Source organism: Dermacentor albipictus, chromosome 7 (genome assembly GCF_038994185.2).
Source record: "Dermacentor albipictus isolate Rhodes 1998 colony chromosome 7, USDA_Dalb.pri_finalv2, whole genome shotgun sequence".
Taxonomy (NCBI): Eukaryota; Metazoa; Arthropoda; class Arachnida; order Ixodida; family Ixodidae; genus Dermacentor; species Dermacentor albipictus.
The window spans coordinates 496,887-524,266 of NC_091827.1; the positions used below are offsets into that span (position 1 = coordinate 496,887).

Consider the following 27,380-nt stretch of genomic DNA (forward strand, 5'->3'; position numbering starts at 1 on the left):
TTATAGCTTGCTCTGCAGTCGTTGTCGATGACAGCACGGCGTTTTCAAATATGAATTGAACAAGGACAGCGAGTATGGAATATCAAATCTAATGCCGAATAGTCAAATGAATACTCGTATTTGCAGCAGAAATATTCCTTTCAGTATAGTTAGGTATCCCGCCTGTACTGAATAGTGGGGGAAATAAGGCAGCTATCTATCAGGGACAATGGATCAGTTTTGAACACAATATCACTGATTGTCAATAAAAAAAACTACACGTATAGCCTCTTAACAACTTTAGCACTTCGTTATAATCAAGTTTCCAGGAAATAATGAGTGTTGTATGACTTGCTTTTCAAGGAATTAGCGTTCTTGGACCATAAATGGTTGTCGAGAGAGGATAAGAAGTCGGGGGAAAAAACCCCACTGAAGGATTTCTGTGCGTAGGTAGATGTAAAAGTGCATGTTGCAACGAAAACATCACTGGTTATAGCGTAAAAGATAAAAGTGCTACACGACTAGACTGCCAGGCACAACAAATGACAAACTACAAGCGAAAAACACGTTGTCATGTAAGATTCCGCTGCGAAATCGAAAACAAAACTTGCCAATACCGATCTTGGTTCTATTTTGGCCGTTGTTTCAGTTATCATGATTCGTGATACTTTGTTTAGCAGACTGAGAACAGTAACGATACTTTGACATGCTATTGATGGAATATATATTTGGTCGGTTTCAAATATTCAAACTTACCGAGTAGGTCATTTCCAAATGCGAATAGTTGTTGCGTAGTATTCGATTCGTATTCGAAACTTTGAATATTCGCAAGCCCCTAATTGTTGCGTTCTCTGTCATGAAACTATGTAGTGGGTTGTAACAAATAATGTAATAAACGTAATAAACGGCTCCAGATAAAATCTGCCCATTCAATGTTTTCCGGTTTTTGTTTTTGTTTCACTGGGGCACCCAACATACACAGAGGTAATGAATGAAGCTGTAACTAACTAGGTTGGTTTTAGAAGCAGCAATTGAAGGTGGAGGTAAGGCACCAAGGCAAACAGTAGGTAAGCTCTCCCAAGTAACGAAGGGCCTAATAACGAAACGACAAAGAATGAAAGTGTCCAACTCAAAGATCAGATAGTATTCGCGGAACTGTCAAAACTGATCAACAAGGAAAAAAATAAGAGATATTCGAAATCATAACGTGAGAAAGACTGAGATCGAAGCAGTAAAGAATGGACGCAGCCTGAAATCAGTGAGAAGGAAACTTGGCGTAGGGCAAGGCAATATATATGCACTGAAAGATAAGCAGGGTAATATCAGCAAGCTCGAATATATAGTAAAAGCAGGGGAAGAATTCTATACTGACCTGTACAGTGCCCAGAGTAGCCACGGTACCTCCATTCGAAGTAGTAATGAGCAGGTCACAGAGGCGATATAACTATGTTAAGAAGAGTGGAACTTTCGTGAAATGTGCCACCAGCGTGGTATATCAAATCCCGCTAAGATGTGGACGAGTACATGCGGCACAAACAAAGCGCTGCGTAAATGAACGCGCAGAGGACCATGCAATGTCAATTCGGAAATGAGAAGGAGCACACTTGCCCGCTCATTGCATTCCATACAAAGGATGTACACTATGTGTTCAACAAAATTAAGATTCTAGGCTGAAGCAATAATAAAATGGCCCGTGGGCTTTTAGAAGGTTTTCAGACCATGCAAAAGGGCGATGACTGCGTGACACTTCTGTTGCCCTGTATCATGTTAAATACGATTTTCTGCGCAGCTTGCGTTAACATGAGGCAGGCTTGATTTGTCCTCTCCTCCTCGTTCCCCATTCCTTTATTTCTTTTGTCACGTGTGAACATGCCTATATATGCAAATTGGACACAAATAAACCCAGTTGATAATCCGTGCTCTTCTCGTCCAACTTTTTTTTCCAGTGTTCATTCTCTCTTAGGCGCGACTCTTCCTAACATAGCTATGCACTGATTCGCCCAGCAAAAAGCTCTAAACACTATAACTAGCGATGAAGTTAGAAGGTCCTTGCAAGGCATGAAACGGGGAGAAACGGTAGGAGAAGATGGAATAGCAGCCGATTTAATCAAAGACGGAGGACACATAATGCTTGAAAAACTGGCGGCCCTTTATGCGCTCTATCGACTTCAAGGGTCCCAGTGTACTGGGAGGATGCTAGCATTATACTAATCCACAAAAAGGGAAACGTTAAAGAATGAAACAATTATAGGCCCATTAGCCTACTTCCAGTATCATATAAAATATTCCCTAAGATAATCGCCAATAGAATAAAGGCAACACTGGACTTCAGTCTACCAAGGGAACAGGTTGGCTTCAGAAAGCGATACTCTGCAATGAATCACAGCCATTTCACCTATGATATAACCGAGAAATCCGCAGAGTACAATAAGCCTCGCTATATCGCTTTCATAGATTACTAAAATGCATTTGATTAAGTAGAGACACCAGCAGTCGTAGAGGCAAAACGTAATCAAGGAGTACAGGACGCTTACGTAAATATCTTGTAAAATATATACAGCGATCCCACAGTTACCTTAATTCTCCACAAGCAGAAACATACCTATAAAGAAAGAGGTCAGATAAGGAGACAATCTCTCCAATGCTATTCACTGCATGCTTGGAAATAGTATTCAAGCTATTCAACTGAGAAAGCTTAGAAGTAAGGATCGACGGCGAATATCTCAGCAACCTTCGGTTTGCAGATGACACTGTCCTGTTCAGCAACACTGGGGACGTGTTACGAGAAATGATTGAGGGCCTTAACAGAGAGAGTGTAAGAGTAGGGTTGAAGATTAATACGCAGAAGACAAAGATAATGATCAATAGCCGAGCAAGGGAACAAGTGTTCAGGATCGCCAGTCAGCCTCCAGAATATGTGAAGGAGTTCGTTTACGTAGGTCGATTATATTCACAGGGGGCCCTGATCATCAGAAGGAAATTTACAAAAGAATAAAAATTCAGTGTCATTCCACTCAGTGAAGGTGGCTGACCAGTGAAGCTGTGTATGTGGGCCCCTTAATGGCGAACTGTCTATTGCCGTGTGTCAAACGCCGCATGTACATAAAGTCGCTCATCCACGATGTTGAGCCTCGGAAGATGATGAGGCGCCGAGGGTTATACATACCCATGTGTTGTTGCAAAACGTGGCAGACACCTTTTACTAACGAATCCCGGCACGTAGAACAGACACACACCTCACAGCAATCCGAGGGCACACACTGCTTCACCGTAACCAAGGTGATCATGCGTTGGTCGACGTCTCGCAGTGCAGTAACGGTTGTGAGATCACTAAAAAACCACACGCGATCACATACAACACGCGCCACACAAAATTGCTTCCCCACAAACTCCCTCTGAAACCGGGCCGTTGTTCCGGTGAAACGTTCCAAGTTCCCGGGATCGGGGCCGCATGGACGGTTCGCATTCCTTGCCGCCTCGTGGTCCTGGCATGCAGCACCGCTTAGGCGGGACCGCCACCACGGGATAGCGGAAGGAAAGGAGATACGCAAGCGCTTGGAACGCTGGCAAAGAAAGGGCTGTGCGAACGTAGACATGGCCGACGCGGGTCAAGGTGTAGTATCTGTTCTTATCAGCTTAATATCTGATACGGGTGGTATTTCGATTTAAGATATCGAACTTATTTTTGCAAGTTGGCGGAGTGTTTAAAGCCTGATTCACCTCCAGCGCGGGTCGGACCGGTATTGCACTATCATGGGGATCGGCCCACGTATGGGCAGATAAATCTTCTCAAACTACACGGCTATTCCCAATGGACACATTTTTCATCAGAACCTAGCCATATATACAGCGTCGCTGTAAAAATGGGTTGGAGTGCCTACATACGGCAGACATTGCCAGATCCTCACTGGAAGCTTACCATTATTAAAAATAAAGGTGTACGATCAATGCTTTCTACCGGTGCTCACATATGGGGCAGGAACTTGGAGACTGACAAAGAAGCTCTAAAACAAGTTAAGGACCGCGCAAAGAGCGATGGAACAAAGAATGTTAGGCATAAGGTTAAGAGATAGGAAGACAGCGGTAGGGATCAGAGAGCAAACGGGGATAGCCTATATTATAATTGACATTAAGAAAAAAAATGGAGAGAAATAGCGTGCGGGAAGAAGTAGAAAAGCTAGTAACACGAAACGCACAATTTAGGATTATTAGAAAAAAACAAATTTAGAAGGGCACCGATTGAATTCAGTGAAATAATTTTTGAACGCAAAGCAAACATTTATGTTGCTGAAAGCAAGAAGGTGGAGGTTTGCACAATAATTTCTTTTTACAGAGAAACGCCTAGAAGACAAAAAAAAACAGGCTCATTTGACTCTTTTTCATTGCCTTTTGGAAGCATGCAGGCACGTCCCACAGAGTCTCCTCTCCCTCTAAAGCGCGTGTCATGAATCCGCACTGCCCCGCCGCCTAAACCCGGCGCCCCGACGCTCTGTACCGACCCCGAAAGCCCTAAGCCTACATCCTGTACGCGCTGCTACTGCGACCGCGCGAGCGAGGGCGGGCATGCCAAAAGCGAGCGAGCCAAAATCCAGACGCGCCTCAGATCCAAATCGAGGTCACAGTGAGGAACTATTCCTTTTGTTTATTTATTCGTTCCTTTCCTCCTCGTCGTTGTCGTTTCTTCCTAGATTGAATAGCCTGCTGTACACGGCTGAGCGTTAACCTTATACGGGCACACTCTTCATCTTTCCTTGCGAGCGCCTTCCTTCCTTTTCGCTTTATCATTCCCGATTCCTTCGCTCATGTCGTTGCCAATCGCAAGACCACAGCTCCTTTCGTTTCTTACACAAGGCTTCCCCTTTATTGCTACAATACGGGCTGCAGCTTTCCCTCAGCAACAACAAAGCAAGGCCAGATTTTTTCTTTCTCGGAACATCGGCAGTAACACAGCGGCGTCCGCACAGCGCTTTCGCGTGCGTATGGATGTCCCGAAGGGCCGCAAGTCGTAGAAAAGTATGCTGCGTTAGAAAAAATGCGGAGGGTCGTACACGTAGAGGCGACGACATGGGAACACATTTTTCCACTTGCGTGAACCTCCATGTCGACGCTTGACAACGCTGCGTTTGTAGGGATGACGTCGGGGATAAAGGCTGCACCGATGGGAGGAAGGGAAGCGAGCGCTTCTCCAGAACAAACCGGTGTGAAGGAAACGTTCTCGGCCATATTGTGTTCGTGTGTGGTTTCAGAGGGCGCGTGATGTCGAAGGTTACCAGGCGCCAGTACCTCAATTACATACTGTACGGCATGACGTAGGCAGTCTGAGGCCCGAATGATGTACCGTCGAGGAACGGTTGGACGAGAGCTACATGGGAAGAACGCAGAGCAAAGCGGCGTATCTGCGTGCGATCGAATGAGCCACGGTCCATGTAATGCTCCACATCTCGGAAACTTTTCGAGCGTAGCATGTCGAAAGAATTGAAGATTGGACAAAGTGACAGAATCACAGGCGTAAGAAGTGTGATGTGAACGAGCAATCAAGTGACGCACTCGCCAACGATACGGGGAATAAGATAGGAGGCATGGAAAAGGGCACTGGTGGCTCTTGGGTAGTGCACACGCTTTGTCGACGACACTACGTTATCCTCACCCTACTGCGCATGTATAGATTCCATGCGTAAGTGAAAAAAAAGAAGCTTCCGAGGCACTGACGCTGGTAGGCGGGTAAAATAAACAAAGGCAGACTGCATATTTACACGAAAGTGCGAACAGTGCGCGCTGGAGGAGCAAGCAAACGGCAAGCGGGTTTTTTTAGTGGGCTGTGGTTACTTACTGAACGCAGCTCTGGCGTACTCCGTGAGCAGGGACACTAGCAAGAGGAGCAGAGGCCACGATGACGGAGTCAGCATTCCAGGCACAGCCGTCGTTGTCCGCGCTGGACCGCGGTCATATCGCCGCGAGACGCCGCAGTTTACCGCGCTGCTGCTGCCGCCGCCGCTTCAATGCCGCCACCTGGGGAGAGAGCTTGGCTGGCTGGATCTCGTTCCGAATCTTGTCGCAGCGCGCTCGCTGGCGCGCCGACGTCGGCAACCGGCTTCGTATAACAGGCCTCGCTTTCCTTTTCTCCTTCTCTTATGCCCGTTCGCTTTTTCCTCCAGGCTCGCGTCTTCGCCGTACGAACGCGATTGCTGTTTTCTTACGTTCGTCGATTCAGGGCGCAGATCCGGAGCTCTAACGTGGCTGCAGCGACGAATATGTGTCCGCTTCTATACATGCCGTTGAGGTTGTTTTGTGTTTCAGCTCTTTGGCGCAGTCGAATGTCGATAGAGGTCGCGAGCAGACGACTGAACGAAGCCAGCTGACGATGAACAAAAGACGAGCGGACGGCAACCAGAAGGCGAACAGGCGTCGAACAGACAACCACAACTTGAACGGCAGGTGCGCAGGCGGTGATGTTACGCGATATGAAGCTGAGAGAAGAGGGGAAGAAGCGAGACTGAAATATAGGCACGCCCCTTTCCACAGTTTAGGAAAAGCGAGACTTCTCCCCCTTTCACTACCGCGAAACCAAATTTTTTTTTTCGTACAAGCACTTCTTATTTCACTGTACCAGTGAAATCACTGGCTACACCGTGCGCACAAGATTCGAGTATTCTACTGAAGCAGCGCTCTCATCGTCAGTACGATGACCACGATATCGTTCCTCAGTGCTGTTCCTGCGGCCTCGACGGGAGGGGGAGACGAGCTTCCTGTACAGACGGCGACACCGCTGCTCGCCTCCCGTTTTCCTGTCGGCTGGTTGGCTTCTTTGCACGGCTGTTCTGTTCTGCGCCGAAGCGCACACCCCCGTCCACACAAACACTTTTCAAACGGGCAAAAGAAAACTATACGCGCACCCGTCGACGATTTCACGGAGGCCACTCTCCATGGGCGTGAAACTGACACTCCTTCCGCACCCAATGCTTTGGATTGGCTCGGCACGGATCAGTTGCTGTTGTCGAGCCTGTTGTTCCCTTTGATCGCGCGTGCAGCAGGATCGTGAAACGGTAACCTCGCAACACAAGCACAAGCACGCAGACACTCGCTGCTACGCGAGACGGTTCAGCGGGCAGCGCCGAATATACGGGCGCATAGAAAAAGCAGGGAGTCGCCGCACCCTGCGACACAAAATGAGAGAGAACAAAAATGATCAAACGAGGAGCGAACGCAGCAATCAGGCCGCCACTAGCAACGGAAAAGAGGTAGAGAGGAACGGCGCTGTTCGGGTCGTGAAGGAAGACCGCATGGAGCATAGCGGGAAAGGGGAGCATTCTGGGGAAGCAAGGAGCGTTGAAGGGAAGGAAAAGAGGCGCTAGATATCCCCTCCCCCCCTCCAGAGTGAGCCACCGCTGCTCAAGCTCTCATCGTTGCTATGGCGGGCAGCTGCCGCAAGCTTGCCTCTCCCTCCTTTTCCTCTTGTTCCTCTTTGAAACGCCGCGCGCCGGTTGCGAATGGCCGGTTATAGGCGTGGGCGGCTGTACGCGAAGGAGAGAGAGAGGCGAGTAAAGAACCGGCAAGAGTGATAGAAAGATGGGAGAGTGGGAAAGGTAACCTTGCTTTGGGGCACAAGCAAGATAATCAGGGAGAGAGAAACGAGTCGTAGCGCGGGAATCAAAAGGCGGTCAGAACAATATCCCAAGCGTCAGCCGAAACCATGGCAACGCTTGTCCCTTTCCCTCAGTCTGTTTGAACGGAGGAGACCTGTTCTCTCGCCGTTGCAGAGTTCGTGCTCCCCTATTTTACTGGCGCACTTGCTTGTACCTATTTCCCTCCTTCCTCCCGCGATTCTACTTTCTGTCCCTATTTGACGCTCGCTCCATCATCCCGTTTCCCTGTGCTCCCATCGTCCTTTCTCTGCGAACCTGGTTGCCACAGAGACGGCGCTCAGGGTCCGGTTGGCAACAGGACGCGAGGGCCCGACGCGGCTGTTCATCGGCTGCCGGGTACGAGAGTTTGACCTCCTCACCTACACTTGCTGGCAACGACAGTGCCCCTAGTGACGTGCGTATGTGGAGATCGGCCGTCGACGACGACGCCTCCGCCGCCGCAGTTTCGCGCAGGCTCCTCAAGGCCGCTCTTTATTTACAACTGCGCTTCGCGTGCTCCGATGCTCTGTGGATTCTTCCTTCGTAGCTTACTGACTTTCACCGGTGTGCACTGATAAATAAGGTGCGCGCTGGTCTGTATGGGACGAAGTGGCGGATATGAAATTCACAGCTCTTGGAAGCAGTTGCTATTATGCACTGACGTCATAATGTAGCAATCGTTATCAAAACAACACAAATAGCATCCCGGCCACGATTTTGGGGCGTCACGTACTTCAAAAGTAGTTAATGCCTCTGCAGTGCAGAGAAAGACGAGAGACTCTAAACAGCAACAGCACTTCTGGGAGTTTTAAATGACTGTGTATTGACCCTTTTCGCGAAGCAGTTTGCTCCAGAGAAACCAGATGACGCTTTACGGTGCTCTTTGGAAAGATTGGATGCGCATTGCAGACGATCACAAGGAAGAAGACAGGACAGGCGCAAACAAACAGCTGAGGTTTATTCGAGGGAAAGACTTAAATATCAAATCATGCCTGCGCAGGCGCATCAGGGTATCAGCAGCAGAAAAGAAGAGAAAAAACACAAAATCAGAAAAAACAATGGCGTGGCTCAGCTAATCATATTATCTAGGAAACGTGCCTCCCTATTGCAAAGCATGAGCGATGTGTTACTGATGGATGCTTGTCCCTTCTTTCTTATATAATATGCCTCTAGAAGTTCTCGTTCTTTTTCGTTACTGCACTTGCGCAGGATCTTAACCTGGTTGAGCAGAGGCCTGCATTTATGACCTAGGCAATGCATTGCTAAACAGATTATTGAGCATTCTCTGAAAAAGTCATGTAAGCATGCCATGCAGGCCAGCTTCGACATGCAAATTTCTAGGCTGAAAAAGGCTGGCTTCCCTGATGTGGTGTTGCTAGAAGTGGTTGAAACGCTCGAAAAGAAGCTAAAAGCGCCTCAAAAAGTAAACTCTGATGTTGCCAACAAGGCTTCAAAGCCAATCGTAATTCCATATGTTCATAGAACTACACACAATCTGAAGAAGATAGCCACCAAGCACGGTGTCCCACTCGTTTTCTCGGCTCCCTGCAAGCTGAGTCACCTTTGCGCCCGCATTGAGAGACTTCACGCCAGCAAGAAGCAAGGTGGCTGCGGTGTGAAACACAAGAACCCCCATGTAGATTGCCAAGTTCGCGTTATTTATCAGATCCCCCTGACATGCGGCAAAACAACATAGGCCAGACGGCCCGTTGTTTGAACGTGCGAATCCGAGAACACGAAAGGTCAATTAAAAAACAGGGAGCAACGTCATTTACCCATGCATTGCCTAGACCATAAATGCAGGTCTCTGCTCAACCAGGTTAAGATCCTGCGCAAGTGAAGTAACGAAAAAGCAGGAGAACTTCTAGAGGCATGTAATATAAGAAAGAAGGGACAAGCATGCATCAGTGACACATGAGTCATGCTTTACAATAGGGAGGCACGTTTCCTAGATAATATGATTAGTTGAGCCACGCCATTGGTTTTTTTCTGATTTTGTGTTTTTTCTCTTCTTTTCTGCTGCTGATACCCTGATGCGCCTGCGCTGGCATGATTTGATATTTAAGTGTTTCCCTCGAATATACCTCAGTTGTTAGCACCTCAGTTGTTAGTTTGCGCCTATCCTGTCTTCTTCCTTGTGATCGTCTACAAAGCGCATCCAATCTTTCCAAATACAATAAACCAACTTGCCCAACAACGCATTCTGCTAAATTTACGGTGCTCGCCGCACATTGCCTCAGCGGAAGCGCACGAATACGAAACCATTACCTCTTCTGCCCTGATTCTGTGTGATCATCTGTCGGAAACGCAACTGGGTTTTCACTAACGCAATGTGCTCCATTTATGTTGCAATGTATGGAGCAGTGAAGATGTGTGCAGTGGTTGGCTGCAAAGATTGTGACTGGCATGATAAGGAGTGGAATGAATCTGTGTGTAAGTTCATGGCCCCCTTCTACGTAAGGTCTGCCTGTGTTGCCGGCCCTTCGCGATGCACGGCTTTCCTCGAGGATTAAAAGGAATTTACTTATCCGCCGACGCTGTAGCGCTAACTTCCAAGGAAAGGACTTCAGCCTCGGAATGTCTGCACGGGTGAGTACCGCCCGTTATACATTGACAAAGGGAGTAGCGCCGCTTTGCGACATATAAGAAGTTTCTCGCAGTTTATCTACACACATCCATTCCAACCAACACCACCTAGATAGCACAATGCCTGTTCACTCCGATCCGTGATGTCATGTTACTCGCTCGAAATTTACATTGCCAAGGCTGGAGTGACGAAAGCGATGACGTTAAAAACACCGCGGCTTACTCGGGACCATACTCATTAGATTCTATGGCAGTCCGGCCAGTAGCATGACGTCATGGGTGGGAGTGAATATGCCTTGTGCTATTTAGGTGGTGTTGCCCCAACTCACACGCAAACCTACGCTCACCTTGTCGCCAATGTATCAAGAATACGTGAACGGGCGTACACTTGAATCAATGCGCCGAAGTATGCATGGGTGACGGCGACTTCACCGACAGCACACTAATGTTCGAAACTGAACATGTCGTAACGGTCCACACAGTATGCGAGTGACTAGCGATAATACGTATTTTCTAAAAGCTATTACAACGTACAGAACATCTAGGTTACCAGCCTTGTGCTCAGCAAGAACAAATCTATCGCAACTGAGCGCACCCGCGAGCGATCGGGCTGAAAAAATAAACAATCAGATAGCAACCCAGGGATAGCAAACGTCCAGCCAACTTTATTAGCTCAGGAATGTGATAAGCAGCTGCTTAAAAGTATGTGCTAAATAAATAAGAGCGATACACACTGTTACTGACTAGATTCATAAGCGGAAAGTTAGGAAAGCTTCGAATACATTTTTGGCACCGCTTTTATTACAAGCACCGTATACGCGGCTCGCACCGTTTGCACAAACCACAGTGAGCTGCAAAAGCGCTTACATGTCCTTTGAAGCTGATGCGAAAGCTTCGCGTGTCGCCCGTCACCGTGTAAGACATCCGCCGAAATAGAGGTTTGCACAGCCACACCGGCGTCTTGTGGATCCATTGTAAACACAGAGGCAACGCAGGCGGCTGAGGCAAGCAATGGACGTGTCACCACGTGATAAAACACGGCAGCGCCCACGAGATCGCCGCAGAAAGGGTCAATAGAGGAAATTTGCTAATCGAGCATATCGCAACAGCTTGTACATTTGAATTTTAAGAGCAGCGCAGCACATTAACTCCATTTGAGCACTGGTTCAGAAAAGGGCTCCCAACCGTTACGCATGCCCAGTAGGCCATTTTCTTACTTCTACGTTTGATAAACGTAACTAAGCAGGCTTCGTTATTTTTTTTTTTACTTTAGGAAAGCGTTCGACGTATATCGTCCCGCATGATAATTTATATAGTACAGCAAATGTTGGACTCCCACATTTGTATGATCGGTCTCCGTATAGTAGCGGATCAGAAGCAGTATGTCGAAATTGTCCTGAGGCGTTTGCTTTTAAAGAAAGATGATATTGTGAACATAGTAAATGATCCTGTTAAAATTAGCCAATTTGCAAATGATTGATGCTCCAGAATCAGACAAACAAAACTGTGTCGATGCTGGCGGCGGTTTACGACAACGGTCACCGTACAGCGCAACTCGCTCGGCATTAATCACTGTGTCCCGTCACATGCACGAAGTGGCTCCCTCTTCGTGCTTCAATAAGTTCTCCTGGTGAACGTGGTAGTAATGCGTTAGCGCTAGGAGCGTCAAAGTGCGGAAAAAAGAGTGCGTGCGTGCGTGCGTGCGTGCGTGCGTGCGTGCGTGCGTGCGTGCGTGCGTATGCAAGCATGCATGCATGTACGTACGTATGTATGTATCTACGTACGTGTGTACATATGTATGTACGTACGTATGTATGTGCGCTCACGCGCGCGTGCTCTAGAACCAGGCCGTGTGTCGAGCGAGTTCCTGCACAACACTTTGCAATTTAATGTGGTGAACACGGTTTGAATCACGCGTCTCCGTCCTCCCTGCATGTTAAAATAAGAACAATATTAGCAGTAAGAATCAATGATCGCTTTCGCACGCCAGTGAAAATAGTGTGAGCGCTACATGTACACTTTATCTTCCTCATCTGGGCATACTCATTATCGCTGCGTGGGGCCCAAGCAGTGCGTGGCACACTCGCTAAAGCAAAGGAGGCCTGCAGCCAAACCACCGCCTCATAATACACACATTAGTAGTCCTATTCATCGCGTTTTGCTTAAACATTTGTAATCAACTAATTTTCGTTGGTACATCGCATCACTATCTTGTTTGGTTTATTTGAATTACCACGCCTGTCTTCGGCACAACCAATCAACTTCGGCTCATAGGGCGCTGTCATCTTTGTTCTTTTTGTCTGCGCCGACTTTACCACTGGAAGCCAACAATATAGGTCCAACCAACGGGCCCAACAGTATGTTCCGAAATTAAATACATTTTACAACGACAGCAGCGTTCAGCTTTGTGCACGGACTTGTAGCGCCCACCGACGCAGCTAAAGGTCGGCGCTCTCGGTCGGCACTGCAAAAAAATGAGGAAAGTAATGTCGGCCGGCGCGTGCTCGCGGCGCAAGCATGGCACACCGCTGCGTAAAAAATTTCCGTCATTATACGGATGAATTGCAGGTAAGTATACGGAAAGTATGTCTATAAAAAATACGGCAAGAGCTTCCGTTAATATACGGGAAGTGCTCCCCGTTTCAACGTTTACGGACATTTCACTATAATACAGTGGCTACACTGGTTTGCACGAAACAGACAGAATTCCATATTTTTTGTTATGCGAACATCCGTATTTTTGCGAGGACAACTATACACGCTGTCTGAATGAGCGCTCGTACTGACAAAGTTTGTACTAGCAATATTTTGTTGAACACGCAAACCGTGCGCATTATGAAGATGCGCACAAAATGTGAGAGCTAGCCTTTTACCAAAAGCTGCAGTAACCGATCGCGTGTGTGTGTGTGTGTGCGTGCGTGCGTGTATATATATATATATATATATATATATATATATGTATATATATATATATATATATATATATATATATATATATATATATATATATATATATATATATATATGTATATATATATATATATATATATATATATATATATATATATATATATATATATAGACACACACACACACGCGCATCCTCTATTCCGGTCGCAGTGTGCCGCGCATACGGGCCTTGTAACACTGATCATACGCTCAAATATGTGCGTGCGTTTGCAATGTTCTCAAAACAAGCGCTTTGCACTTAATAATACAGTATATATGTTTAAGTGAACGAGGAGCCCTGGGCTACGTGCCAACGTAAACGAACTTGCGGCACTCAGATGCTGGTGCGCTGGGAATTACATTGGTCCTCTATATACTGTGATGCAGCAGTTATCGCGACGTTAATTACGCGTCGGAGATGCGGCGAACCGGCCACGCCCAAAGCACGTAACACACTCAAGAGCGAGCCCTACAAGCGATGATGAAGAACCCCATGCGCATGCGGGCTGGAGAGCGACGTCAGCGCGGTTGAGACCGTCACAGCATAAGAAGGGACGCAAGAACATCGAACCACCATTTGGCAGCAGTGCCAGCGTGTTAGCACAGCCAGCACTGTCTAATTCGCATGCTCTGCGTTTTTGCAGGTTAGTCTTCGATTTGTGCACCTTCGCTTTACCAATCGTGTAAAACTGCTGCCACTGCTGCCTTGGCTTTTTAGCGTTATAGTGACAACAAATGCTGTAAACGGTTTATACTTTTTTTTCCTGTCATGGCTTCCACGGAAAAAGAGATCTGTTTGTGTTGTAACGACGTGTGTTTGGATAGTGAAGGACTGCTTTGCGCGAAGTGTAGCTACCGATATCATTTTGGAAATTGTTTTAACGTATCTGAGAACACATTTAGTCATGGAGAAATGCATGGCGGTGCCCTACTTGAAGAACGGACCGGACGAGGGGTGTTTCATTTCATTTCATTTCATTTCATTTCATTTTATTACCTTAAAGACCCCTGGATAGGGGTATTACATAAGGGGTGGGAATACATTAGCACATAATTTGCATAATACATAAGTGAACACGCAAACAACAACAAAAAACTGCATGTGCTAAAGGGTTACATACGTCAGCGCAAATACATAGAACTAAGTAATACAAACTAAAGTTGCACGAGCATATAAGTCTATTAACACAAGTCATTTCAACTGTGAAAAGTGCGCAGTGACACTCTCCACGAACGTAGAAGGGCAAATGATGGTGGAGATTTGGTGGGGCAGATTGTTCCAATCTGTAGCGGCCTGGCAAAAGAATGAGGTGGAAAAGGTAACAGTGCGCATGCGAGGGCGGCCCACTTGAAAAGTGTGGCATGTGCGATGAGATGTTCGGGCTGCGGGAAGGATATAGGGTGGTTGATTAAGCGAGCTGTGATAAAACTTATGGAAAAGTGAAAGGGTTCCAGAGCGCCGGCGCGTACAAAGGGGAAGTAAATTCAATTCTTTCTTTAAGTAAGATATGCTCACGTCATATGAATAATTAGAATGGATGAACCTTGTGGCACGGTTTTGAACGGCTTCGAGTGCGTTAATGAGATATGTTTGGTGCGGATTCCATATGGCGGATGCATATTCCAATTTCGGTCGGACTATTGACTGGTAGGCCAGTAGTTTAACAGGTTTGGGGGCGCGTTTTAGATGACGCTTGAGAAAACCCAGCGATTTGTTAGCAGATGAAATGATGTTACTGACGTGTGTTCGCCAGGATAAGTCGTTAGATATAGTAACACCTAGGTACTTGTAAGACTGTGCAGCACACACGGGAATGTTATTAATTGTGTATTGGTAAGGAAATGGGTCGCGCCGACGAGAAAATACCATCAAGTTGCATTTCTTAGGATTAAGTTCCATCAACCACCGGTCGCACCATTGCTGTAAACAGTTAATGTCCTCCTGAAGTAAGTCTTGATTAGATGTGCTAGTAATTGTTCGATAAATGACGCAGTCGTCTGCGAACAAACGAACGTTGCAAGACACGTGCAGGGGTAAGTCATTAATGTATATTAAGAAAAGTAGGGGTCCAAGAACTGATCCTTGCGGTACACCGGAAGTCACTGGTAGGTGGTTAGATGCGCGGTTGTTAACTGTAACGAACTGAGATCTGTTTGTTAGGAACGCTTCAATCCATCGCAAAATGTCAGGGTGAAGGTTCGCAAGAGAAAGTTTTAGTAGCAGACGTTGGTGCGGTACCTTGTCAAACGCTTTTGCAAAATCTACAAATATCGCGTCTGTTTGGAGGTTAGAATCTAAGTTAGTGTGAATATCATGCAGGAAAATGGCCAGTTGTGTTTCGCAGGAAAAGCCTTTGCGGAACCCATGCTGTGAAGAATGAAAGTATTTGTTCGAGTCGAGAAATTTCATGATTTCTGTGTACATGACGTGTTCCATGAGCTTACAGGGCACACTCGTTAATGAAATGGGGCGATAATTAAGTGGGCAATTCCTGTCACCTGATTTGTAGATGGGAACAACCTTCCCCACCTTCCAGTCATGTGGTACTTCACCAGTTGAAAGTGACTGCGAGAATAGCATACAAAGAAACACCGCGGTGACGTGTTTAGTATTCTTTAACAGTTTCGAGTTAATGTTATCCACGCCGGCTGACGATGTGAGTTTAACGTTGTCAATTAATGATGAGATACCATCTGGGGAAAATGTAATGGTTGGCATAACGCTTGTTTCGTTAGTACGCGAAGAAAAAGGGGACGAGGTAGGCTCTTCTGTAAATACCGAGACAAAAGCTGCATTAAAAAGGTTCGCGCACTCTACATCGTCGACCGTTTCACCACCCTCATTGGTAAGTGTTACACCGTGCCTTTCTTGAGGGTTTATCACCTGCCAGAATTTTTTCGTGTTATTGATCAAAAGTTTCCGAAGGTCATCACCAAAGAATGCATCTTTCGCCCTGCGAATCGCTGATAGGTATGCGCGTTCAGCAGTGTAGTATTTTTCCCATGCACACGTGTTCATCCTGCACTTTGCGGCACGATACATGCGCTTCTTTTTGTTTTCTAGTCTCTTTAACGAATTGTTAAACCATGGTTTTTGTTCATGTGTTCGAAAGGTGATTTTGGGTATAAACTGGTTCGCTAAGTTGTTTATTTTTTGTTTGAATATCAGCCAAGTTTCATGAATGCTGCAGTTATGACACGTATCTTGGAAGGAAGGTAGAAAATTCTGTAAATGTTCACATATTGCATGATAATTTCCTTTGTCGTATAAGTGTATAGTTTTCTCCCGCTTCTCCCGCAGAGCTGGGGCAAAGCGAAAAGAAGCATGGATGACCTTGTGGTCACTAATTTCTCTAAGATAGGTGATGGACGACAAGCTGTCTGGACGGTTGACCAGTAGTAAGTCTAATATGTTAGCAGTGTCTTGGGTGACGCGCGTTGGCTCTAATATGAGTTGTGTCAGGTTGAAGTTGAGGCAAACGTCGAGAAAATCTCTCGATTCGGTTTGGCTTACCAGAGAGGGTGCTGCGTTGTGCCAATCAATGTCTGGTAAGTTAAAGTCTCCAAAAAGAAGCAGGTCGGCATTAGGATAACGAGAGCAAACCACATTTAGTGCATTGTTTAGATTACGAGCGAAGTCGGCGCTATTGCGAGGGGGCCTGTAACATACACCTAAAATTATGGACTGTGGGGCGGCGTGGCATAGAACAAACAGTATTTCTAATTTTGATGTGATGTTAATGGCAGAGCACGATAACTGTTCATTAACGGCAATAAGCACACCTCCTCCTCTAGTCCCAGCACGATCTTTTCGAAAGACGCTGAAGTTTGGCAAATCAGCCAACACTTCCGAGTAATAGATTTCGATGTCAAGAAAGCAAGCCCAATATTGAAGCTGATTTAGCAACACTCCTGGTTGCTCTGAATGAAAAGGTGAACGGGCTTGCAACGCTTAAAGATACTGTTGAAAGTATCGAGAAATCATTTCAGCTGATGTCAAGTCAGTATGACGAAATTCTGACCGACATGCGTCGTCACGATAAAGAAATAGGCGAACTGAAGAAACGTGTTGAAACAATAGAAAGACAAGAAAAAACCTTTGATACCTCCCAGATTATGAAAGGGGTTGACCAGCTAGAATGGCAAAGCAGGAAACTGAATCTCGAGTTTCACGGCATCCCGGTAACTGAAAAAGAAAACCTGTTGTCAAAGGTAAATGAAGTAGCAAGGAAGATCAAAATCCCGGAGTTGACCGATCATGATGTCGCTATTCACAGGCTGCCAGCCGCTAAAGATAAAGTGCCAGGAATTATCGTCCGTTTCGGAAAGCAGTCGACAAAAGAGGCGTTTATGAAACAAAGAAAGGAACCAAACACATTGAATGAGCGATGTCACTATCTTGAAAATCAGACGAAAAGAAACAGGACACTTCTTGCGAACGTGAAAGACTGGGCACGAACGCGTGGCTTCAATTATGCGTGGCATCGGAATGGGAACATATATGTTCGCCAGAAAGACGGTGATAAAGCTATCAACCTCCGCCACGAGGATGACCTAGATCACCTCATTTAGTTCGTTCGATCCCCTGTTCTAACCTTGGTCCCACAGTTTACCTTCGCTGAATCTGATTATGTTTTGCCTTCAGATCTTGGCAAACTATCTTGTAATCTATACTCAAATTTTCAAAGTTCTTTTCACTTGAATGTACAGTCTGTCAGAAATAAGGTCGCTCAACTCGAGATATTCTCTGAAATCCAGTCGCGCTTCGACTTTGTAATGTTAACGGAAACGTGCTACGTTGATAATTCAAACGCCTTTAAGTTAAGATAAACATTGCTGTACTCCTTCGACAGAATTACTAACCATGGGGACGGTGTAGCAGTGGTTGTAAAAAACAGTTTTCATGCGAAATCTTGCCGACCTACTCATGCATTCACACAGACTATAAACTCCTGTAATTAAAAATGGACAGAACTATTATTGTTGTTGTGTACAGGCCCCCGAGCGGAGATGCACGTAACTGGTTTCTTCTTTTGGAGTCTTTACTGGCTTTTGTCGGTGATAACAAATGCACTATTATAATGGGCGGAGACTTCAATATGAACATGCTTACTGATACTCCCGCTAAAAGGGAAATGGAGCAGCTCCTTCTGTTCTTTGGATGCACAAACGTTATTAGTTCCCCTACCTGAATTACCACTACATCTGTATAACTACTTGACCTATTCATAACAAATAACTACACACCTTCGTGCGAAGCCGGAGTAATATGCAGTGATGTCAGCGATCACATGCCATATACATGTACCTTGAAACTAACAATACACGCCAAAAGAGCACACAGCGTGTCCAGTTCCATGAAATAGCACCTAAAAACTTAGAACTTTTCAGACAGAGAGTAAATAATTTTGATTAGAGCAACGTGCTGTGCGAAACAGAAGCAGATCATGCATACAACTTATTATTGAGTAGCTGGGTGAAATTATATAATGCACAATTTCCTTACAAGTACCTTACACAGTCAAAAACAACACATAAGCCCTGGTGTAGCGTATCAGCCGGACGCCAGGGGCGAACAGACAACGTTTATTGATGCCGTGCCCTTTTTATAGGATGATGAACATGTGATCCGCCGACTGCTGCTTGCGTGGCCGATAAGCGATTATCATGAAATTGTAGTGTGACACGCGATATCAGTATACAACACCTGGATAACGCCAAGTCTACTTACTAGAATCCAAGTGAAGGATAGGATCTATATGTTCTGGAAAACTCGCGATTCTGATCTCTTTAAAACGTACAAATGCATTCGTAATAAACTAACGAAAGATATCAGAACCGCTAGAGATGAGCATTATTGTAATTTCATTTTTAACTCAACCTCTAGGACTGACGTGACGTGGAAAAAGTTAACAAGCGTGCTTAATCCTCCCTCCCTATAAAACCAAGTTATAAAATTATTCATGAAGATGAATTGTCGGGCAGGAAGTTGGATGATCCGTTTAATAATTTTTTTACTGATCTCCAGAGAAATTATGATGTCATGGCTCGGAACTTCATAAATTGTACCGTAGATCAGACATGTTTCCTAACTCCTGTAACTGAGTACGAAGTAGAGACCGTATTTCTTGCTTTAAATAATTCTGGGAGCTGCGATAAAGACGGTACTAAGGTGAAACCTGTCAAATATATAACTGATGTAATAGCATCGTGTCTCAGCCATATATTCAACCTTTCTCTGGCAAATGGTGTCTTTGCTCAGCGAATGCAGATTGCAAGAGTAGCAGTTCTTTATAATAAAGGTGACAAGAATGACTTTGCAAGCTATAGGCCTTTGTCAATACTGCCTGTTTTCTCGAAACGGCTTGAGAAAGTAATTTTGACCCGGATGAATAATTTCTGTAATAAGCATGATATACTGACACCTTCAAAATTTGGTTTTCACAAACTCCGGACCACCGAACTCGCTCTATTAGAACAAAAAGAATACATTTTAAAATATATTGATGACAGGAATATACCTTTAGGAATATATGTAGATTTTTCGAAGGCTTTTGATCACTTGAACCAGGAGTTACATTTGAAAAAGCTTCAAGTATATGGCTTTCGAGGAACATCATTGGTACTTTTGAGCAGCCATCTCGGAAGTCGACAACAGTATGTTGAAATAAACGGTCACCGATCCGAATTGGTTAAAGGTCTCTCTTCCGGCGTGCCGCAAGGCAGCATTTTGGGCCCGTTCCTATTTAATATATACGTGAACGACATAACACAGATAGGCAGAGAAATAAAAATGGTCATATATGCTGATGACCCCAGCTAATTGTTTTCAGCCTCATCCACCTCAAACATGGTAATGAAAGCAAATACAGCACTTGGGCAGCTTGAGAAGTGGACAAGATATAACGCTCTAAAAATTAACACTTCCAAATCAAAGGCCATTATTTACCGTCCAAAAAACAAGGATGTTCATATTAACGATGATATCATCTTTAATAATTAAAAAATGGAGATAGTAAATTCCTTTAAAGTACTAGGTGTGCTTTTCAACGAGAAAATGACATAGGGTGATCACAAAAATTACGTATCATCTTAACTGTCACGTATCATTGGATCGATTTACACTCATAAGCACCTCCTCCCTATAAAAGTGAAAATGCTACTTCACAATTCATTGTTCTCTTCCCAACTAAATTATTGTCATTTGGTTTGGGGGAAAACATCCCTCACGAATCTACGAAAATTACACGTTGTTACGAACGGCCGGCGGGGGCTGGTGATCTTCGGGGAACCACGACGGAAAGGCGCCACCATGTCTGCTGCGACGACTCGCTTTGAAAGGACGACATCTGCCTGGCCCGCTGCGATGACTCACTTTGTTAGGACTACAACGCTCGAGTCAACCACCCTTCGACGCCGGCCGGTCTGCGGCGACGACCTGCTTTGTGACGACACGAATGCGCCACGTCAACATGGGGACGGCGCCGAGATGGCTAGCCGCAGTCGGCGGAGCAAGTTTTGTTAGTGTGTACGCCGTCACCGTCAAGGTATGTTTGGAGCGGGGGAATTCCTGGAAGGAGATGCTTTGCGGTGCCGTCTCACGCAGCTTAGAAGTTGTCGGTCAACGGACAGATGCGGCGGCCATTGTCTACGGAGTCGACACTCGGAGGCGTCTGCGAGAACCCACTCACCTCGGCGTGGTCAGTGCAATCTGTGCGGAAGTGAGTGCGTGGGCCCTCCCTCTCAAAGGCCGTTTGCTACGATGACGTTGGACGCTCCGAATTGGCGGTGAACTGCCGCTTTCCCTCACCTAGGGATCTAGGGTGTACAGAGTGTACTTAAAGAGCCGTTGGCGACTCCTCAGTGTGCATTCCTCTTTCAGTCATGTTAGACTGATGAACTGTAACGTTCTCATGTAGATACTGTAAATAAATCCCATATTCCTCGCTCTCGATGAGGAGCAGTTCTTCCCTTCAACAACGTCCTCAGTGTGGATAAGTTGGATGACGGGCATGGGCCAGCTCCCATCTATTTCATGCCCGACTCCAACCATTACAACGTTCAGCAGAAAAGAATGCTCAGAATAATATACAATGTAGCATATGACCACTCATCTAAACAGCTCTTTATGAAAGACAACACAATAGAGAGTTTTAGAATAGGGGCCCCAAACGTTTCGGGGCCCCAAAGAAATAGCGTCGAAGCCACTGCGCATGCGCGAGACGCAAACTGCGTTTGGGTTTTGCGTTGGGAACGCTATTTCAGCGATTTAGCGGGAGCCCAAATAGCGGCCCGAAAAACTTTGCGTCAGCAAACATGGCGGCACCCATCGAAGCGACGGCTCTAACCTAGCACTAAACTGGGTTCGATTGGTGGTAACGCGTGAAGTTCGCAAGCTGAGAGAAGTGACTGCGGTTATCGCTTTCTCTCAAGTAGCGTGTGTTATGAAGATTGATTCATTAGACGCCGCTGATTCCGAATTCGTTTGTGGATGTTATGGCTCGTAAGCCTAACCCGGCTAAGCTTGGCTGGTGAAGGCACGTAAAGTCTGTTTGCTCAAAACTAAGCGCAACTAGAGTGTACTAGATTTAGCGCAACTAATTGTTTGCTGCTTATAGAATAACCTCCCAATTGTAATTAAACGCGAATACACGCAAACCAATATTACTATTTCTATTATAAAATGGTATATTTTATTTAATTATTTCTAATAGCTTTTATTTGGCGCCGTAGTGGCGCTGTCAGCGCAAGACGCTATCCGCAAACGTAAAACCCTATTCTAAAACTTTTCACTCCTTCGTGCCTCAACGCTAACACCCGCAAAGATCTTTGGGGCCCCAAACTATTGGGGCCCCTATTCTAAAACTCTCTAATGCCGATTCATGATCTGTACGCATACCGCCTAATTTCTAAATACATTACCGAGCTCAAAAACAATGTCTCGTTCGTTGCACAACTGGCCTCACTGCAGAAGAGAAATATCACGTACGCAACCAGAAACACCGATATTTGGCACATATATTCATTCAGAACAGGTTACAGACAACATATGCTCAGAAACACTCATCCATATTTCTTAAACGTCTGCCAAAATTACAATTTAAATCTTCAATGCATTCGGCCCACATATTTGCGTCATTTTGTTTCAGTTATACGCGAAAGGGGGGCACTTTTTGTTTGAAATGTGCGACATGATATTATGCACATCGCTTTGTTTTTTGGCATTGTACATATGTGTAAAAATTGTCGGTTGTTCATGCATTCTCATATTCCTTTTTTTCTGCGCTCATATGCTTGTACTCTTTGCCTTTTTAAAAATAAAAATCGTATCTGTATCGGGGAGGCGAGAGCTCGTCAAGTATGAAATCTAGCTTTTTCTCTCTGCCTCCCACATCTGTGGGATGGAAAATAAAGGCGTCATTATTATTATTATGAACTGTCGAACAGTACCAAGCAGCAGCTTCAGTGCAGCCTCAAGTATACAGATTGCATTGTTCATCCAGAGGTGCAGAGCGTACCTCTTTATTACTTGCTGAACTATTAAGCTGCGTGAAAAGTGAATATTTATGCAGCTTCAACCATGTGCTATTGGCCATTGCTGCTGCCCTCAGCAAATATGGAAGATTATCGCGGCATTTCTTTTTCTAACTAATTTGTGTTATTGCAGTGGGATTACTGCGTGTGTAAGTAGGAAACGGATTACATAGGCAGTCAAAAGATAACAATGTGTAAACTTGGAACATTGATTGTGCAGTTTGAAGACTCAGAATAAGTAGAAATACAGCATAAACACTTGAGAATCAAATTTCACTAGGCACAGGGCTAGAGCATACAGTAACCATAGTGTATCCTCATGCAGTGTCAAGTATAAATTTAAATTGTGTAGCTTTCCAGTGTGTGCTTCTATTGTTGCATTCTGTCAGAGGGCTGGTAACATGTTTAACACGTCTAGCAACTAGCCTGCATGTCTAGCAACAGTAGTAAAAATGTGGCAACTGTATTTTTTTAGTGATTCCATAGAATTTGTAGGCAGTTCGCTTAGAAAAATAAAGCCATGGAATCAACGCACAGTAATGTGACTTCCTCTGCACGTGTTGCAGGTTCAAAAAAGTAAGGTGTGAGCTGTTGCTAGGGTTCTGACCAGAAAGGAAAGCCAATATCAAAGGGTCCTCATCACTTATCTCTACTACAGAGGTGTATAGCACATCGAGCGCCCTCAACTGAAGCCAACCTGGTCCCGGAAGTTGGCGCTTCACGACTTTGCAGCAGCACTTCGTCTGCATGGGTGTGTGGCATTTCTTCCCCTAAAATACCTGCTTGTGCCGTAAACAAACCAAGCAGGCCAGAACAGTGTTTCGAGAAGATTTACAGAATTTTTCCGTTGGCAGCGCCCACAGCGTCGCTAACATAAGTGGCGCGCACTGGAAACACTCGTAAATGAGAAAACACTTTATGTAAGAAAACACTATCATATACAGGTTCAGATTGTCGTAAAAGCGCTCACCAGACATGTAGAGACAGCATCTCCTAAAATATGCAAAACCACGAAGAAAAATTTTTGCAGGAGCAATGTTATCTAATTACACGCACTAGTTAGTGCACCATATCACCTGATTCCAGGGACAAGCCGCTGCACGACACCGCATTTTTACTAGCTTCACCTGCGTCCAGCGCGGCGAGCGGCATCCAGTAAAGTATATTAAAGATCAATGGCGCACTGTGTTTGGTGTCCCCTCTCTCGACGCCAACTGAACACATGGTAAACTGTTTCCAAAGCAGAAAAACAGATGGCAAGGGCTCTGAACACATTGCCTTTTAAGGTGGCTGGCACTGGGCGAAGAAAGTACTGTGGCATAGTAGATTTGCACGAGGCAAGCTAGGAGCCCAAAAAGTCTGCTGGTGGCTTTCAAATGGCCAACGTATTCTTAGCATATTGAAGTTCTTTTTTTTTTACTCTCATCGCTTATTCGTGTAGTGGAGACAGCTATCACAATTGGAGAAGTCTTGGAAGCATGAAACACTTCACGAAACCAGCTCCAATATATCATCGGTCTGCATAACAATTTCATGGCTGCATGAGTGAGCCCCCGGTTAACACGTAAGAGTTAGATTTTTTTTTTTGCATACCTTGGGGGGGGGGGGGGGGGGAGGCGAAGCGCAAAAACACACGAGGCCAAGAGAAGGAAACGAAGACACAGCGCTTTCTGGTCCTCGTGTTTTTTTTTTTTCGCTTTGCCTTTGGGACTGAAGCTGACGTTACCTTTAGAGGAATTGTGGCTGCGAGCTTGCTTTCTGAGAGCCGGCTTTTGAGAATGCAGGATGAGCTCAACACATTAAACTCATAAACAAGCTCTTGAGGATTTCAGATCGAGCACCTTCAAAGTGCAATTCATTTATTAGTGGTAATATTCTGCGGAATGTTGTTGATTGTTACGTTCATATGTGCCCAAGCATTGCGTTAACGAGTTCACTTGGAGTACATAACAAGGGCGAACTCCACATAAGCTGGTGGCTTTGTGCATTTTCAAAAACTGGTTTCCTGTTCATTTGAGATTTTCGAATTTCTCACTGCTTATTAAGTGTTCTGTCCTGTTTTCTTTTAGCAGTGAAGCTGTTCTTGCTCAGCGCAAAATGGACCCCGCATCACAGAACTCCACCTATGGAGACACTGCGCGCAGCCGGTTTCGCCGCCGCGCCGAGATCTGCGCATGCGCCGTGATAACGGTTAGGAATGCGCATGCGCGTCACCTTGAAAAGGATATGAAAGCGTGTGCTCGGCGGCGCTCGGTCAGTTACACCATGCCAGGCCCCGCGCACTCTCAAGTTCAACAAATCGCCACAGAGGGCGAAAAAATCGATCGTGCGCCGCTGCTAATAAAACCAGCATAGTAGAAGCACTCAAGGGATGCCTGGGCTAGTTTCTATATCTCTTGTTAGAGGCGTCGTAATAAACGCAATTTTTTCTTACAACATTTCTCCTGCAATTACCGAAGCATTTTTATTACTTAAAAGTGTACAAAAATGTCATTGCCAATTATATATTGTACTTTTTATCAGTAAGCTTATTGTTTTTTGTCATTGTAAACCCCAATAGCGTTCAGCATCATCGATCTACCACGTGACCTCTGGCCTGGATTTAAATTTTTTACCGGTGTTTTCGAGTGCACGGCGTCACGGATTCATTCGTTCGTATACTTATATCTGTGTCATACGGGCACATTTGGAAGGTCTTCCAGTCGACGGCCTTCGAAATGCCACAACTCTATCGACTCAAAGGAGTTGTCGCGCTGCTACGCGGCACTTTCGAAAGGCCGTTGAGTGGTTCAGGTGTTCCTCGTAAAATTGTGTGGCGCTGCGGATCTTTACTTTCGTTTTCATGTCACGAAACGTTACGCGACATTAAAGCCACTTAAAAGCACTAGAATTTCTTTTATGTTTGTTTATACATTTAAAGAAATGTTTATACATTGCATACATATATGTTTAGTTTTTAAGTTGTTGAGTAGCGAAACTGCGGCAACGTTTGCGTCGCTGCATGTCGCTGTTATCGAGAGTATGTGCAGTTCGCACATATGAAGTGGCAAAAATACTTTATTGAATAATTAATAACACTCATATATAGTATTTCTAGAGCATTTTGGTTTGATTTGTTCTTTCTAATTGATAGTACGAGCACACTGTGAACGAGAGGGCATGTTCGCACTGTTTCCGTTGCTCAAAGGCCATCGAGATTTCGATAGGCTTGACTCGGCGGCCTTCGAAACCGCACGTGTCGCAGCTCGAACTTGACCTTTGAGTCAACTGACTATCGGTTGGAAGGCCTTCCAAACGCCCGTGTGACACGGATATTACACTGGTTGCTTCTTTGTTGCTAAAATTAGTTTATTGGGCTTCGATGTCTCGCGTTATATAACTTGCGGTGAAGTGACATGTTTGCAAGCGAACATGCCAGCCCGAAAACTACGTTTCGGTCGGGAGTCATGCGTCGGCATCGAAACGGGAACCGTATTCTGCGACTGAGGACAGAAGCACCGGTGAGTCGTTTATTAGCGCTGCCTGAATCCTTAAGTCATATTGCTCTCGTTAGCTTACAGGCGAACACAAGTTAACGAACTAGTTGCTGCATTACATATGGGCAGTCAGGACCCTCCACTGCCGTTTCCGAAATTAACTTTCAGTTGCGAGGCCATCATTACACACATTCACGAAAGAGAAAGCGATATCGGAACGCACGTCACATTTTTCATCTCGTTGTAGCCGTAGCCATCGGTGACTGAGTGACCTTATCAATATATCTTTTTTTCGAATTCGCCTGCAAGTTCTTTCGTCCACGAAACAAACTAACCCTTTGATAACTGAAGCTGAAGTACTTAATTTAATGTATTAAACAGTTGCACACATGATAATTCATATTTCGTACCTGTTGGTTCCAAATGTTCTTGCTGTTCAGTTTTGTTCACCTGAGGACATTTGTTTTTCTAGGAGTGAAGCGGTGCATCACGTTCATGCAGAAAAAGAATGCATCATTTCTAATAGCTTCATGTCTCATGCATTTGCTTGTGAAACCAGCAGTGTGATATCTTCTAGTGTATAAATTATCGCACAAATGTTCTCATTTGTGGTCTTAACAACACTTATGCTGTTGACATGCATTGTAGTTAGGCAGGCATCAATTTTATGGAGAGTAGCAATATTTACCGCGCTTCTTAAGCACCCTAGAACAGTATGCATTTGCATGTGTTCGGCAGTCACAAACCATTACAATATATATGTCACACCTTTTTGCATTTCATATTGCAAAATTGTGCTCATTCAATTTGTGATGCAGCCAAAATTTCTGTTCCACACATGCAGTAATGAGGACGGCACCAATATAAAGCAACACACTACACGCACTATAGAGAAGCTGTTGCCTGCTACAACAAGGTAATTGTGTGGCCTTTGGCTGCTACTACAAGGTAAACAACACCTGGTTCAGAAAGAAATATGCTTGATATATGCTTGCTACTCTTGAGATACATGTCCTTTGTTTGTGCCAGATTATATGAACGTTTGTTCATATTGCTACGGGATAGTATAACCAATGACGAAGAGCCGAGCAGTAAGACGACGACGACGACGACGACGATTAGAAGCTAGCGCGGACTGTTGCTTCTTGGCCAAGCGCAGCGTATTTTCTTGTAAATATACTTGTACATAGCTTTTCGTCTGCGTCTTCCTACGTAACATTATTTACAGTTCGGC

The 27,380-nt window shown here is 45.2% G+C and overlaps 1 protein-coding gene and 1 pseudogene across 5 annotated transcripts in view; one reads left to right on the forward strand and one right to left on the reverse strand.

The window, feature by feature from the left end:
• Positions 1-27,380, reverse strand: part of LOC135918024 (uncharacterized) — a 474,504-nt gene that overhangs the window by 143,375 nt on the left and 303,749 nt on the right. The window contains exon 1 of one of the 5 annotated variants that reach the window (XM_070521485.1): positions 5,810-6,973. The exons of the other annotated variants lie outside the window; for them this stretch is intronic. Coding sequence (XP_070377586.1) covers positions 5,810-5,885 — 76 coding nt within the window. The 5' untranslated portion in view covers positions 5,886-6,973. Of the gene's footprint in view, positions 1-5,809; positions 6,974-27,380 lie in introns of those variants that run through there. 5 annotated transcript variants of the gene reach the window in all.
• On the forward strand, positions 3,574-3,753 carry LOC135918027 (U2 spliceosomal RNA; annotated as a pseudogene).